Consider the following 16,850-nt stretch of genomic DNA (forward strand, 5'->3'; position numbering starts at 1 on the left):
GATGGTATCAAGTGTAAAAATGCAAATTACAGCTCCAAACAAATAGCGTAGTATCTTTATTATACGCTTTCGTCGAATGACTTCATCAGAAAACACATACAAAAATATCAGGACTCAATATATAGTCCAACACAAATCAATTAGTTAGTTCATCAATTGTTCAATTACCTAATTAAGACCATTTTGGTAAAAAATATATTTAAAAACAACAATATGGTGCCTAAACAAAAAAATTGTTAATGACACCTTTCTTAATACATGATCTACGATCCTCTAAAAAACACTTGATATTAATAGCGTCATTAAGACCAGGGGGTTGGTCAGCCCTTAGTTTAATCTGCCATAAAGTTTCTCTTTGTTCTATGTAATTTTTAAAATTACCCCCTCTTAGGTCCAAATTGCAAACCTCGAGGACAGAAAACAAGAATTTCTTAAAGTTTTGACATTCCTTTGAGTGTTTGTATAAGGCATTGGTCTCATCCTGCCTTTTAATACTGTATAAATGTTCTCGAATTCGAGTCTTTAAGCTCCTTGTTGTCATTCCTATATAAAACCTAGGGCATGAAATACAGGAACCTATATAAACAACACCTCTAGTATTGCAATCAACATATTTAGGGAACTCAAAAGTGGTATCAAAATTATCAATGGCAATATAAGGACCAACCGCTATAAATCTGCACGTTACAATTATTACATTTAAACATACCTTTAGTATTATGCCTACATATAGTGCCAACAAAGTTCTTTCCTTGATATTCAAGGGCTTTTTTGAAATTGTAACTATTTCTAAAGGTAAATTTTGGTCTATCACCTAGTGCTTTAGCTATTTCAAAGTTACCCTGTAAAATTTTCCAATTATTTTCTAATATACGTCTTATATCTGGGCTGTTTATACTCAAATCTAATGAACAGACCAACTCATTGTCACTTGGGTGACTACCATTCCTTTTGTTTAAAAAAGTCGCTCCGTTTAAATCAACCATATTTAGAATGGCTTGAAACTGTGTCGTACTTTTGTTTTTAACCTCTTGTAAAATGTTATTTAGTAACAATTCATCATAACCTCTATCAATAAAAAGTTTGATAACAAAATCAAATTCTAAACTAAGGTCACATTCCCTAGAGGTCATCCGACAAGCCCTGACTAGCTGTCCTTTGGGGATGTTCCTGATTGTGTGTTTACAATGTCCACTTCTGAAGTGGAGATAGCTGTTAGTGAAAGTACTTTTATGGTGTATACGACTGTGAAACCTATGTTCACTGATATCCCACCACAGTTGTATATCTAAGAAGTTGACCTTTAGGCCAGTGTCGCCAATAGTAAATTTCAAAAATTCAACTGTGGAGTTTAATTCAGAAACAAAGGAGTGTAGAGTGTCATTATTCCCCTCTAGGATAAAAAACAAATCGTCCATAAAGCGACAATAAAAAACAATATGAAACCTGTTTCTTAATGTTTCCAAGTGTACTCTTTCCCACCAAGTCATTACTAAGTTAGCATATGCAGGTGCTGTAGGGGAACCCATTGCCACCCCTCGTTTTTGTCTGAAAAAAGTTTCATCAAATAAAAAATAGTTATTATAAAGTACAATGTCCAATAGTCTACAAATTATTGATACACTATTAACACCATAATAACCATATTGAGTTAATAGTGCTCTGATTGCTTCAATTCCTTCCTCGTGGGGAATACTGGTAAAAAGAGATACCACATCTAAGGTTAGAATAATGAACTTGTCAGGGTCAAAAACTGAAGTATCCATAAATTCCTTTATTCTTGCCAAAAAATGCCAAGAGTCCTGAACAAAGGGTTCTTGAATAGAAACTAGTGGACCTAAGGTAGCGTCCAATAAAAGAAACAAAAAATGTTTCCATGTGTATTTGTTTTCCATAAGTATTACAACTTTGTGAAAAAATGCATTATATTCAAAATATAGTGTGGTATGTTGGTAAAATGTATTAACTAAAAGCAGAAAATAGATTTGTGGCATAAAAACAATGCCTTTATTTGAATATTTTTCTAGAATATTCCAGTGATTGTTGTCTTTTGGCTTTTTCTGGTTAGGGGTTACCACAGCAAAACTCCGATCCGCTAATGATTGGCTGTAGGTTTTCATGGTGCTGAGTTGCCAGCTCGATGCCCAACCTTCAACGAAGGCACTCCCATTCACGCATGTCTTTTGGAATGCCACTCGACCCACAGGGATGACATGCAGACTCCACATGGAAGGCACTCCCCGCACACTAGCTGAGAACTGAACGGGAGAACCACTTGCTGTGAGGCAACAATGCTACCGCTGCACCACCACGGAATTAGAATATTCCAGTGGTAAATATAAATAAAATTTGATACTGTAATAAATTCAGTGCTCAGTGCTTTTTCAGGTTATTGGAAAATAAAATTACATCAATAGTCACAGCTTACAAATATGGCAACAGCTTTGTATAATAGTCCTGCATCAAAAACAGATGTCAGACTGAGAGATATTAGTCACTGTTTTTTGAAGTGGTGTGGATTTCAGAGTTTAATGATAAATAGACACTTTGGTGCAGAAGTCATACCTGTAGGAACGCTGTCTGTAGCCATAGAGCATGGTGATGAGCCAGCCCCATCTGTCACACATTCGAAATGAGCAGGATCTGTGAAAATATCCAAAAAATCATTACTAGGCATATTATTATTATTATTACTATTATTATTATTATTATTATTATTATCACCACTACTACTTTTAGTACTATTAATATCCTGCCAAACCAAGCTGAACACCCAAAAGACACCACTGGAAAATTTTACTCAGTGAATCATTCCACATAAAAGCAGTAAAAAAAGAAATAATCACTGCTCAGCCTTACATTGTTTATAAGTAACTGATAATTATTTTCCCACCTTTTTATTCATAAGATAATCACGTTCTTGAATTTTCTTACCTTCTTTTGGGGGTTTGCATGTTTCTCACATACCTTACCACAGAATAATTGTACAATGTAAATGTCTTTGTAAAATGGGCAGTTATATTTTCACCAATCTGACTAACTGTTAAGTATGTATTAAAATGAGTTCCTCAACATTTTTGTAAATGTTTCTACACTGAAAACTAGTCTGACTTCCAAAACAGTCCAAAACACTTTCTACAATCAGTAAAATCATTATGTTATTATTAACTTTGCAGTATGCTTGTCAGATCAAAATATGTGGCAGTGTCATTGAACACATACATTTAAAGTATGAAGACCTAAAACATCATACATGACAGCTGTAGCACTTTACAATATGCACTGCATCTACTTCTCTTTTAAGGATGTATCTAGACAATGCCGGTAACATCACTGGTATATATAATTCTTATAGCAACTTATAACAGGGATAGCATTCATTTTTGGTTTGAGTACAAGGCCACTGTAAGCCATATGCCAGGAGCTGTGAAGACTGCTTTAATACAGTGTCCATCCTCTTAGCTTCATTTGCGGTGGTGCAGCAGTAGCATTGTTGCCTCACAGCAAGAGGTTCTCCCGTTAGATTCTCGGTTGGAGTGTGGGGAGTGCCTTCTGTGTGGAGGCTGCATGTCCTGCCCGCGGTTGGGTGGGCATTCGAAAGACATGCGTAAATGGGCGTGCCTTAGCTGAAGGTTGAACGTCGAGCTGGCACCTCGGCGTTCGTGAAAATCTACTGCCAATCATTAGCGGACCGGAGTTCCGCTGTGGCGACCCCTAACTGGGAAAAGCCGAAAGACAACAACAACAACAACAACATCCTTTTAGCTTCATTTCCTGTCACAATGCTTGTCAGATTCCATATTTCAGTAATTCCCAAGATAGTCCTTCAAAAATCACTTAATTAGTGCCCAAAGATTTATTTTTTCTAGTAAATTCTTTAAAGTTAAACCAGGTTGAGATTTGGAAAATCTACCTGTCCACATAACTATATATGTTATACTATTTTCAACAGTACATTAATTTCATTTTATTTGTGTATTGCACTCATTTTTAATTTACTTTCCTTCAAGATGGTTACATGGTAATTGTTGGCAGAGTTACCTGTGCATTATGTGAATTTTTGTTGCTGGACAGATAATTCATGCAAATGCTGTCTTGCTATTAAGTGTTACATTCTATTTGGTCAAATGTGAATACTAGGCTAACCACCCTGAAGGACCATTTTGAGCCTAGCCAATAACCTGAGGTCAAAGTCAAACCCTATATCTTGTGTCTGTGAGGTGAAAACCTTAACCATTATACCAAACCAATTGTTAATGCTAATGAGGCCCCAATGATTTCTGTTTCTGTCACTGGTGTTTGTTTCACTAAGGCATGCTGTTCTACAGGAACATTTATGTGTAAGGATTGCAATTAATTAGTGAGAAGGGAAAAGATGATTATAAAATTTCCAGCTATCACTAGGTAAACTGGAACTAGCTGTTATGCTTTTGGGCTGTAGGATTAATGTTTTCTTCCTTTCTATAACAACTGCAAAGTTAATACATAAAGTGAAAATTTTGAAGCTGTCAACTGTATATGTTATCAGGAAGGCCTTAAAGCTATAATTTGTGTAACATGAAGTTTAGTGCCACATTTATTAGCTAAGCAGCAAATGCAGGTTTTATCTTGGTTTATAATTTTTGTAACCTTTAACCTCCATTCTAACTTGTTTAATATTGCTTGTGGTATTTAAATCACACGTTTCACCCTATTTTGTTGGAATCACTGCTGTTTGAGCTTCATTGTTCTAGGCTAGTAAATTCCAACAGGAATTTTGTGATTTTGGTCAGTCAGTAGTATATTTTCTGTTCTCTAAGACAGCAGACTTCAGAGGAACAATAAACTTTATGTGTATTAGACCACATATTTTAACTGGTATTGTTTGGAGAAGATTAAGGGTGTGATCTGTTGACAAGGTATTTCCTGGGCAAATCACTTAACCAAGCAGTGCTTCTGGGATGAGTCTGAAAAGTTCCATGTGGATCAGTGCTGTTCCCTCCTTAGCAAATGGCTCATCTTTCTAAACCTGAAATTATTACAAGGATGGTGTCTGCTTAGATGTAACTCTGAAAGTGTCTGTCTTTGAGTGTCTAGAACATATCAGTATTGTATGGGGAAATGAAAACAGAGTCTTTAAAACTAAGATTAAATTTAGCGAGGCACGTGTTCTGAATAAGCAGTATTTCCTTTGTAGTCAAAGAAAGAAAGAAAGGAAAGAAGAATAAAAGAATGTGATCATATTTTTTATTTTATATAAGATTATTTTGTTTACATTACTTTTTGAAACTCATTAATATGAAGGGATGGAACACAGTTTATAAAGCATTTATAAAAAAATATTTACAAAGATTATGTTGTGTTCTTAATCTAACTCAAATCTATCCATGATCATAGCATTATTTTTATACTGCAAACAAACATTTGTTTTACAGCTTGGAAGTCTTATCTGATTCCATTGATGTTTTCTCAAATTCAGCACATAGAAAAGTAAACATCAGAACTAAGTAGAAACCTTTGGTCCACTGGCACTTCATAAAAGAAAATATTAGCAAGACATAGTTTACAAAACAGTTCTAGTCATTTTTAATTATTCTATTGACTGGCTTAAATGTGTACAACTCCATGCAAATATTTACTTTAATTAACCAATATATGTTGTAGTGTGTGTTTTTACCATTCCGCCAAAAAAAATATAGTTGCCAAGTTGCCATTCCATATGTTGTCTGAGCGTTAGCTTTGCTTTTCATCAAATGTTATGTCAAAGCAAATGACAGAAGCAATCATTATTCATGCTATTAAAACTTTGGCAACACTTCTAAACATGAGCATTATTTGTGTAACTGAAACGGCTTAATGCTTAAGTGATGTGGAATGTCACACCTTTAACAGTCTACACACATCTTGCATTCCAGACCATTTTCTGAAAAATAAACTTAAAAAGGATAAGATATACAAAAGTAAACATTTTGTGAACAATAAAAGCTATTTAAAGTGTACAAATTACAATGTTATCGGTAGGAAGTATTTATTTATTTATTTTTTATTCCAGTTTGATTACCGGGGAGGTCCACTGGGCTTGGGGGCTCATTTTCAGTGGAGGCCTGGGGAGAAAAGCTCTACAGAACAAAGTTTATTAACATGAAAATTCCAAAGATAGTTTTCAATACAAACAAGAGGTTTCTTCAAAAAGAATAAAGATAAACAATTTCAAATTTGTTCAGGAGAAAAAAAAACAAGCATATAGCATAATAGCTAGATTTTACTATTTAGTTACATATACGATCTGCAATTGAGAGTGAGGTTAGGAAGGTATGAAGGTTAGCCCGGAGTGAAGGGGGAGGAGAGCTTGAGAGGTATGGGCTGAAGAGTGCAGTTGCATTTCCTGTTTAGGAAGAGGTAGGAATGAAGTTGAGTTTTAAAGTTATTATGGTTGCTACAGGTCCTTAGTGAGGAGGGCAGAGCATTCCATTTTTTAGCTAGGGTAAAGGATAAGAGAAGCTGACCAGCTGGGCACTTGGGTTTTTGAATGGTGATCAGGTTTTGGTGAGAAGATCTAAGGGATCTGAGGGGGGTATATGGTTGTAGTATATTGGATAGTGCAGGGCAGTTAGTGGGTTGGAACTATAATTTGTGGGCTGTGGTTATTTGGAGAAAGTCAAGTTGATTGGGGAGTTCAAGCCAGTTTAAAGCATGAAGGGAGGTGCAGTGATGAGAGGAGGATTTGGCATTGGTGGCATATCTGGAGATTTTGTTGTAACATACTTCCAGTTTGGAGGTAAATGTGGAAGATAAATTAGTGAGCAGAGGAGCGCCATACATTAGAGAGGGAAGGAGATAGGTAGAGGCGAGAGTTAGTCTGGTGGAAGGAGAGAGGAAGTGGTTGTTTCTGTAAAGTAGGCCAAGTTTTATGTTTGTTTTCTTGATGTTTAGCTGGATATGAGTGTTAAATTTTAGTTGAGCATCAATCGTGACACCAAGAAGTTTGGCAGAGGGTAAGATCTTGATAGTGGAGTTGTTAAGGCTGGTAATTTGAAGTGAGCTTTTATCAAGAGAGGGGATTTTGAGGGGAGAATAGAAGGATCTTAGTTTTATTGTTTGCAGTGATAATAGTCAGTGCATTCATAGTCTTTCCATTAATACTGTAATATAGTATAATGTATACAAACTCAAAATTATATTTTTTGCTAAACGTTCACATACACCTTGTCATTTCTTTGAAGATGTATTACCTAGCCATATATTGCTAGAGCATTTTTGTTAACCAGACATAAGTTTTCACATGATAGCAAGAAATTCCTCTATGAGTGCATGTTATTGCAATATTTACAGAAATATGACAATATATGTTTAATTGTACAGTTAAACTATAAATAACACTGAGCATTTCTCAATATGTGTAACTTACAATTCAAATTTGAAAGACAATGTTCTTAAACATCTAAGGTTTCACCTGATGTCATGCAATAGTTTGTAAGTCACTTGTTTTTTGAAGTGTTTAGCACATGTGGAAATATTGTTAATTTTTATAATTACTAACAAACAACAAGCAGTAGGCATACTGGATAAAAATGGACATTGACAATGAATTTTCCTTACAACCACCACAGCATATCTCACCATACTCATCAATACATACATACATATATTTCAAGCACAGGCATTAATGCCCTTCTAGCTTGGTAATATACCAAAGCACTTGTTTCCATAATAAGTGTCCAGGCTGTTCTTAAAAATATTTAAATTAGTACTTGCTTTAATGTAATTTGGTAGTCTGTTCCATGCATCAGCTACTCTGTCAGAGAACCAAATAGTGCACTTCTCTTCCTATAGAATTTTTTACATAGGTTTCTCTAGTACTTTTTGATAACCCCAACATTCCCAGAGGTAGTTGTCTCTAAATGTCCTCTATACCTGAATAAGATCCCCTCTTAGATATCTGTAAGAGATACTGTACAAATTCAAATATTTTAGTCTTTCATAATAACTTAAATTTTCACATCCACGGATTTACGTTGTACTCTTTCCAGTTACTCATGCTTGTTTTCTTATAGGGTTTCCATATTGTTATTCCTTACTCAAGTTTGGGCCTAATGTAACTAGCAAATGACCTCATCATTTTTGATTTCCTAGATTCTATAAACCTTTTTTATGCAGCCTATAGTTCTATAACAGTCATTAACCAATTGGGTGATATGATTAGAAAAGCTCATAGCTGGATCTACCCATATACCTAGGTCCTTAAATGAGTCTACAGTTTCAATCATTGTGTGCTATAATAAATATTCACCTTTCAATTTATGTCTCCCAAATCTCATATGCTTAGTTTTTGATGTATTTATCAGCATATTATTCTCCTGTGCCCAATGGTCAATATAGTCACGTTATTTTGTAGACATGCCTTATCTGTAACACATGTAATTAGTTTACCCAATTTCAGTTTATCTGCATATAGACTGTAAAACACATCAGATGATAAAGTTAGGTGTGAAAGATAAAATCTAAACAAGTAAGGGCCTAGGACAGAGCCCTGTGGGACACCCTGACTGTAACCAAGGATTTCACCTATCCAGTTGCTGTATGATACTTGCCATGTCCTATTTGTAAGCCATGCAGCTATCCATATTACCAAGAGTGCATCAGTACCTAGTTGTTATAAATTATTAATCAGTGTTTTGTGTATGACCCTGTCAAATGCTGAAGTTAAATCTACATAAATTTACATCATGGCACATTTTTTCATTCACAGCTGTAATTGTATTGTTACAGAACAGCATGTTACAGCTGGAAATAGATCTCTTGTCAACATATGCATGCTGATATATGGTTTCAAGTCACAACCTATCCAGTTCTGACACTAACTTATCCAATATTACCTTCTCCATTATTTTTCCACAACATAAAAATAGATTTAATGGTCTGTATGACTTTGGGTTTGTCCTACTCCCCTTTCCCTTAAAGACAGAATAAATAAGCATGTCTCCAATCTTGAGGAATCTCCCCATATTTATATGACCTCATGAATAATAGATATAATGGTACCGTGAGTTTTTGCTGAAGTGTTCTCAGGTCTTTGGGGTTCCTATTAGAATGACAAAAACACATTTTGTCGAATGCATTTTCATCGACACATACAGAGCGAACAGGCAAAACAGTGAAGTGGCTGTTCAGCGAATTCTTTCCCTGGGAAAGAAGTCGCTTGACCGCTTTGTTACATTGCCATGTTCTGCAGTGTAGTGTGGTCCCTTGTCCAGTATAGCTCCCGAGCGTGAATGTGTAACAGTTACTGACCTTAGGGTTAGGGTGCGGGTTAAGGTAAGTGGATATGTATGAAAATGTTTACTGTTTTTTTTTTTTGCATTAGATGTATGGTTGAGTTACGTGTGCATGTGTTTTCAGCTAAAAGTCCAAAAAGCAAAGGTATGGCTGCAAACTTCAAAAATCTATGAAAATACGAATCCAAAATCCAAGAAGTAGATGTCAGCTCAGCTTTATTCACACAAGCGCTTTCACACATAGCTTCATCAGGTGCATAATACATGCTGATTAGAACCACTATTTATACTAACAATTGATCATGTGACAAAACCTAATTATAAATATTTAAGTGAACATACAGTTAAAAAATGTCATAAAAACTTTTTGTATAAAACATTAAACAATGCTACATGCTTATATATATATATATATATATATATATATATATATATATATATATATATATATATATATATATATAAACAAATATAAAATAATATATGTTGTTGAAATAATTATAATTACTTCTTCAAAGACCTTTTCTGTAATGTTGGTTTAATAGGAACATGGTCATTTAGACCATGCCCACAGTTTTCTCTTAATCTAATAATCCAACCTGCTTCTAACTCTTCAGTTCTATGTCTTATATTACCCCTTCTCATAGTCTCAAAAGTTTTAGCTAGTACCGAGAACATAAAAACATGTTTTATATCTGTTTGCATAACATGCTTGGCAAGTGCATTAATACCATTCATTCTCCTAATGTTATACAAACGTTTTCTAATCCTCTCTCTAAGACTGCGGTCAGTCTTACCTACATAATATTTATTACATAGGGTACAGCCAGCAAGATATACAACATGCATAGTGCCACAATCAGCACTAGTAGTAAGTTTGTAAAATTCACCTGTATCTGGATGTTTAAATTCAGAAGCTGTGGACACATAACTACAATAATTGCATGTCCCACATGGTTTAGTGCCCGAATTATTAATTAAATATTCATTCTGAGATTTATGACATAACCTAGACTTCAAAGATTTCATATTCTTAAAAGAAAATTGAGGTTTTGTACCAACCAAAGCATTAATGTTATCATCCATCATCAGAATGCCCCAATGCTTATTTATAATTTCTGTATACAATTTTACATCTCTAGTATAATGCATAGACATTCTAAGTCGATTATCAAAGGTTCTATTCTTTTTACCAGAATGTTCAGAAAAGTAGGGTTTAGCTACGGTGGATCTCACAGCATCTATGGCTGCAGAATTCTTCCTCACCAACCCCTGTTCGTAACCCCTAGCAACCAAATCCAACCCAAATTTAGTTTTATGATGCTCATAATCTTCGTCCCTCACGTTGAGTCTTGATGCTCTAAAAAATTGATTTTTAACAACATTATCAAAAACAAAATTCGGATGCATGCTACCCCTACTAAGTAACTGGTTAACATGACATTCCTTCTTGTACAATCTACTAATTAAGCCACCTTTTTCATCCTTACATACGTATGCATATAAAAACTGTATACCTTCCGTAGAATAATTCAATGTAAATTTCAAAAAGTCAGACGACAAATTAATGTATTTAATAAATTCCATCAGTTGTATTTCCGTACCATTCCAAATCAAAAAAAGGTCATCCACAAATCGTTTATAAAATAAAATATATCTGTAAAATGGACCTTGCATCAAATGTTGAGTTTCCCATACCCTCATCACTGCATTCGCATAGCTGTTTGAGCAAGAGCTCCCCATAGCGACACCGTTTTTCTGACAATAAATTTCTTGATTGAATACAAATATATTATTGCATAAAACCAAACCCAATAAAGTTTGTATTTCCGTACCATTCCAAATAAAAAAAAGGTCATCCACAAATAATTTATAAAATAAAATATATCTGTAAAATGGACCTTTGCGTCAAGTTTGAAATGCTATGTATTTTATAAGCACTGTATCTGAATTTGTATTTTTTATATGGTCTGAAGAAGTGCTCAGGAGAGCATGAAAGTGCTTACCGTTCATTAAGCTGGTTTTTATCACATCTGCCTTGGTTTACCTTGTGGATTTTTGGAAGTCTTTTGGATTTTATTGTTTTATTTCCACTTGTACTTTGCTCCACTGTGGCACTTTTTGTGTTTTTTCTTCAGATTCTAAAATTTATTCTTAGACACAACAGATTATAGATATATTTACAAAATCTTATGAAAAATAGTTTGGATCCACAAAAGGGGTGATAAAATTGCCCTACTGACATCCAGTTAATCTCAGATACTGCATTCAAATTAGATTATATTGAAAAAGAAGTGCGCAGATTGGATCCAAATAAAGCACAGGGAGGAGACAGAAGTGGTAACAAAGACTGGATCTATACTGAAACATCAAACGCTGAAAACAGCGAACAATGTTTCATCGACACATTTTCAGAGAAAGCTGAAAATGTCAAAACCACAGAACAATGATTTCTTTCCCTAGGAAAGAAATCGCTGTTCCAACAAAAAAAAAACTTTGAACACTTCCAAACACATACACACATACCCTAACCCTAATCCCCCCAAAAAACAGTAAACAACTAAATACACATATACACGTAACCCAACCATACATCTAACGGAAAAAAAAAGTAAACATTTTAAAACATGCACTTAGCTTAACTCACACCCTAACCCTAAAGTCAGTAACTCTTGCACATTTATGTAAACAGTTGCAAACACATACACACTTACCTTAACCCTAATTCTAGCCCCCCAAAACAAAAGTAAACAGCTGAAAACATATAAGGCAAGTAAAAAATGTTACCAGTTCAACAGCTAAACCTTTTCTAAAAGATATAAAAGTCAAGTAAAAGTCCAAAAAGCAAAGGTATGGCTCCAAACTTCAAAAATCTATGAAAATACGAATCCAAAATTCAAGAAGTAGATGTCAGCTCAGCTTTATTCACACAAGCGCTTTCACACATAGCTTCATCAGGTGCATAATACATGCTGATTAGAACCACTATTTATACTAACAATTGATCATGTGACAAAACCTAATTATAAATATTTAAGTGAACATACAGTTAAAAAATGTCATAAAAACTTTTTGTATAAAACATTAAACAATGCTACATGCTTATATATATATATATATATATATATATATATATATATATATATATATATATATATATATATATATAAAATAAACAAATATAAAATAATATATGTAGTTGAAATAATTATAATTACTTCTTCAAAGACCTTTTCTGTAATGTTGGTTTAATAGGAACATGGTCATTTAGACCATGCCCACAGTTTGCCCTTAATCTAATAATCCAACCTGCTTCTAACTCTTCAGTTCTATGTCTTATATTACCCCTTCTCATAGTCTCAAAAGTTTTAGCTAGTACCGAGAACATAAAAACATGTTTTATATCTGTTTGCATAACATGCTTGGCAAGTGCATTAATACCATTCATTCTCCTAATGTTATACAAATGTTCTCTAATCCTCTCTCTAAGACTGCGGTCAGTCTTACCTACATAATATTTATTACATAGGGTACAGCCAGCAAGATATACAACATGCATAGTGCCACAATCAGCACTAGTAATAAGTTTGTAAAATTCATCTGTATCTGGATGTTTAAATTCAGAAGCTGTGGACACATAACTACAATAATTGCATGTCCCACATGGTTTAGTGCCCGAATTATTAATTAAATATTCATTCTGAGATTTATGACATAACCTAGACTTCAAAGATTTCATATTCTTAAAAGAAAATTGAGGTTTTGTACCAACCAAAGCTTTAATGTTATCATCCTTCATCAGAATGCCCCAATGCTTATTTATAATTTCTGTATACAATTTTACATCTCTAGTATAATGCATAGACATTCTAAGTCGATTATCAAAGGTTCTATTCTTTTTACCAGAATGTTCAGAAAAGTAGGGTTTAGCTACGGTGGATCTCACAGGATCTATGGGTGCAGAATTCTTCCTCACCAACCCCTGTTGTAAATCAGAGTTATAGTAATGGAAAAAGGTCCGGTCGCCCGCACTTTTTCCATTAGTATAACTCCTTTTTTTTTTTTACAGCAATGGAGAATGCAAGATCTCCGTTGCTTCACACTGTCTCGCTATGTTAAACTCATTTAACATAGCGAGACAGCATTAAAAAAAGCAACGGAGATTCTCCGTTGCTTTTTTTAATGCTGTCTCGCTATGTTAAACCCGTTTAACATAGCGAGACCGTTTGTAAAAAGCAACGGAGATCTGTTTTCTCCGTTGCTTTTGCCCACAGCTCTGATGTACTGCATAGTCATACGCATGCGCAGTACATCAGAACTGCCGCAGAATACCAGACAGCTGCGGAAGGGCAGCAAGGAGGCATTATATAATGCCATTATTTAAGAAAATTAATTATTATTTTTTTTAAATAATGTCATTGTATAATAGCAATAACCTACTTCTGGGTGTGGGTAATGGTGAATTTACCCATGGTTGCTTTGTTTGGTCACTCGGGCTTCACCCTCGCGACCAAACCACACCAACCGTGGGTAAATCCAGCATTACCCACACCCAGGCATGGGTTATTGCTATACTAACAGTAATTTCTTTAAGAACACAAACAATGTCTAGTATGTTCTGTCCCCGGTAGGTTTATTTTTTACAATCTGAAGCAATTGCTGTTCCTAAATATACGCTGTGAATAATTTCCTTACTACTGTTGTTGAATCAATATTATTTCAGTCTGTTTCTGGTACATTTAAGTCCCCAGCTAATATTATTCTTCCCTCCTGTGTTTCATGCAAGAAATATATGAATTCCTCTAGGTCATCTGCCCTTGACTTTGGTGGTCTGTGCACTCCAGAATTTTTTATATGTTCCAGGATTGTCTTTATTGTCACAGTTACACAGTCTATAGTATTGGTGTTATCATTGAACATGTAATAATCCCAGGTCTCATAACTCTCTTTAATCCCTATCATAACACCTTTATCTGATTTTTTGTTAGAACGTCTGTTACAGTAAAAACATTTATACCCTGACAGAACTGGTTTCCAGTCATTGTTCTTTAACCATGTTTCACAAATAATAACAACATCAATCTTGTGGAACACAGCACATTTCCCAATAAAACAAAAACTTTATTATTAATGCTACTAGCATCAAATGTTGCTATCTGTGAACTGTTAAATTTTCAACCTGTCAAAAATCCTGCCTAGTGTTTGTCAAATATTGTAAAATATCTGCTGCAAAAATTCTCTTCCCTGATCTTGACAAATGCAAGTCATCCTGTCTGAACACACGTGTGCCCAAAACTAGGCTTGGATGCTCTACACATTTCCATTTTTTAAAACACGACATTTTTCAATGTAGGAATTTACGCCAAAAAAAATCTTTTCATTCACGGTGACCTGAGTATCTGCTCTATAGGTGATTTGTGAAAAATATGTCCTAACACCGGTACAAGCTATATTATCTAAGAGGGTTGTCAGTTCTCTACTAAAAGTCAGAGAATACATGCTGATGCGATCATTTCTACCGACATGAATAAAAACAGATCCGTACTTCCTTACATTATGGCATCCCAGGGCTTGTCTCATATTTTCTATTTTTGCTCCTGGCAAGCATAACACTATTCAATGTTCATTATCTTCTCTACAAATATAAGTATCAGTTCCTCTAATAACTGAATCTCCACTTACAAGAATATCTTTGCTGACCAGCTTGGAAAAATCTTCAGCTTCTACTACAGTAATATCTGCTGTATCTGTTGTTACAAAGCAAAGATCTTCATCACCATTAGTCTTATTAATTCAAATGTTTTCATTGTGTATTAAATTCTCATCCAGCTGGCATTGTAAATCCACAGCTTGAGCCATGTAGTCGATATCTGTTTTTCTGTTCTTTTTTCTTACAGTAATGTTCTTCAATCCTTCCACATTCAGTTTTGATTACTTCTTTTTCACCTGGCCTTTGCCTCTTTTTTCTATCAGAGTCAGAATAAGAATCTCATTTATTGGCCAAGTATGCATGCATACAAGGAATTTGACTCGGGTTTCAGTGACTCTCCAAGTATGAATTATACAAATGACAAACATACAACTACTAAGAACAAGACAAACGGCATACAGGCAACAATTAAGAACAAGACAAAAAAGTAAATATAAATATATATATACATACAAGGTGCAAAGTGCAATTCAGTGCAAGAAATACTGAAATAAACTCTGAAAGAAACAAGTATTATCAATATGTAAACAATACTGTAGAATCCTTGGAGGCTTGGGAAAAAGAATACCCTAATCTAATAAACTGAGTTCACCGTTTATGAACTTAATGGCTTGTGGAAAAAAAAATGTTCTTATATCTACTTGTTTTGGTGCGTATTAATCTATAACGCCTGACTGATGGTAATAGTTCAAAAAGATGGCAGCCTGGATGTGAAGGGACAGTGAGGATTTTCCCTGTCCTTTTACAATTCTGGAATATCACAGGTCCTGTAAGGAGGGCAAATTAGCACCAATGATATTTTCAGCAGAACAGACTATTCGATGTAACCTATTTTTGTCGTGATTAGACAGAGATCTAAATCACACTGCAATGGATGAGCTGAGAACAGACTCAATGACTGCTGTGTAGAACTGAATCAACAGTTCCTGTGGGAAGTTAAACTTTCTCAGCTGTCACAGAAACTACATTCGCTGTTGTGCCTTTCTTATGATGGACCCTATATTGGTCTCCCACTTCAAGTCCCAGGAGATTATAGATCCAAAAAACATGAAGAATTTCACAACTGACAGTATTAAATATAAAGAGGGAGAGATAATATTGTAGTACCACTCCTAAAGTCCACTGTCATCTCCACAGTTTTAAGAGTGCTCAGTTCCAGATTATTCTGACTACACCAAAGGGCCAGCTGCTCAACCTCCCATCTGTATGCAGACTCATCACCATTCCTGATGAGCTTGATGATAGTTGTATCATCTGCGTATTTAATAAGTTTGACAGAGGGGTCCTTAGAGGTCAGTAATTAGTGCAGAGGGAGAATAGCAGTGGAGATAGGCACCTGCATTGATCGTGCGATAGCTAGATGTAAATTTCTCCAATTTCACCTGCTGTTTCCTACTGGTTAGAAAATTGGTGATCCATTGACAGATGGAAGCAGGAATGAAAAGCTGGGAGAGTTTCAAATGAAGAAGTTCTGGAATTATTGTATTAAATGCTGAGCTGAAGTCCACAAACAGAATCCTTGCATATGTCCCTGGGTTATCAAGATGTTGCAAGATATAGTGTAGGCCCATATTAACTGTTATTAATTTTCTACTTTCTCTTTTGGAAAAATGATGCCTTTTTGTGTAAACTGAAAGTTTTCTGATAGCGAAATATTATCATTCATTGTAACCTATGTGTTACATAACAAAGCAGAGTTCTTGTTTTTGTACATATTCTCTTTACTTTACAGGCATCAATCAGTTTATTTTTCTTCCTTGTTAATTGTTGTGAACTTCTTCCTTTCTTTCTTTTTTTGTTTCCTTCTAAACAATCCAGATCCACAGATTGCAGAATACTTGCATCCAGAATTCCAAAGTGGTCGGGGTCATCATCTTGTTTCATAG

At 34.8% G+C, this 16,850-nt stretch overlaps 1 protein-coding gene across 2 annotated transcripts in view; it reads right to left on the bottom strand.

The window, feature by feature from the left end:
- Positions 1 to 16,850, bottom strand: part of SH3TC1 (SH3 domain and tetratricopeptide repeats 1) — a 773,464-nt gene that overhangs the window by 659,793 nt on the left and 96,821 nt on the right. For both annotated transcript variants that reach the window (XM_044062806.1, XM_044062804.1), the window contains exon 3: positions 2,566 to 2,643. In XM_044062806.1, coding sequence (XP_043918741.1) covers positions 2,566 to 2,643 — 78 coding nt within the window. The remainder of the gene's footprint in view (positions 1 to 2,565; positions 2,644 to 16,850) is intronic.

Source organism: Protopterus annectens, chromosome 2.part1 (genome assembly GCF_019279795.1).
Source record: "Protopterus annectens isolate FY-2018-M chromosome 2.part1, PAN1.0, whole genome shotgun sequence".
NCBI lineage: Eukaryota > Metazoa > Chordata > Ceratodontiformes > Protopteridae > Protopterus > Protopterus annectens.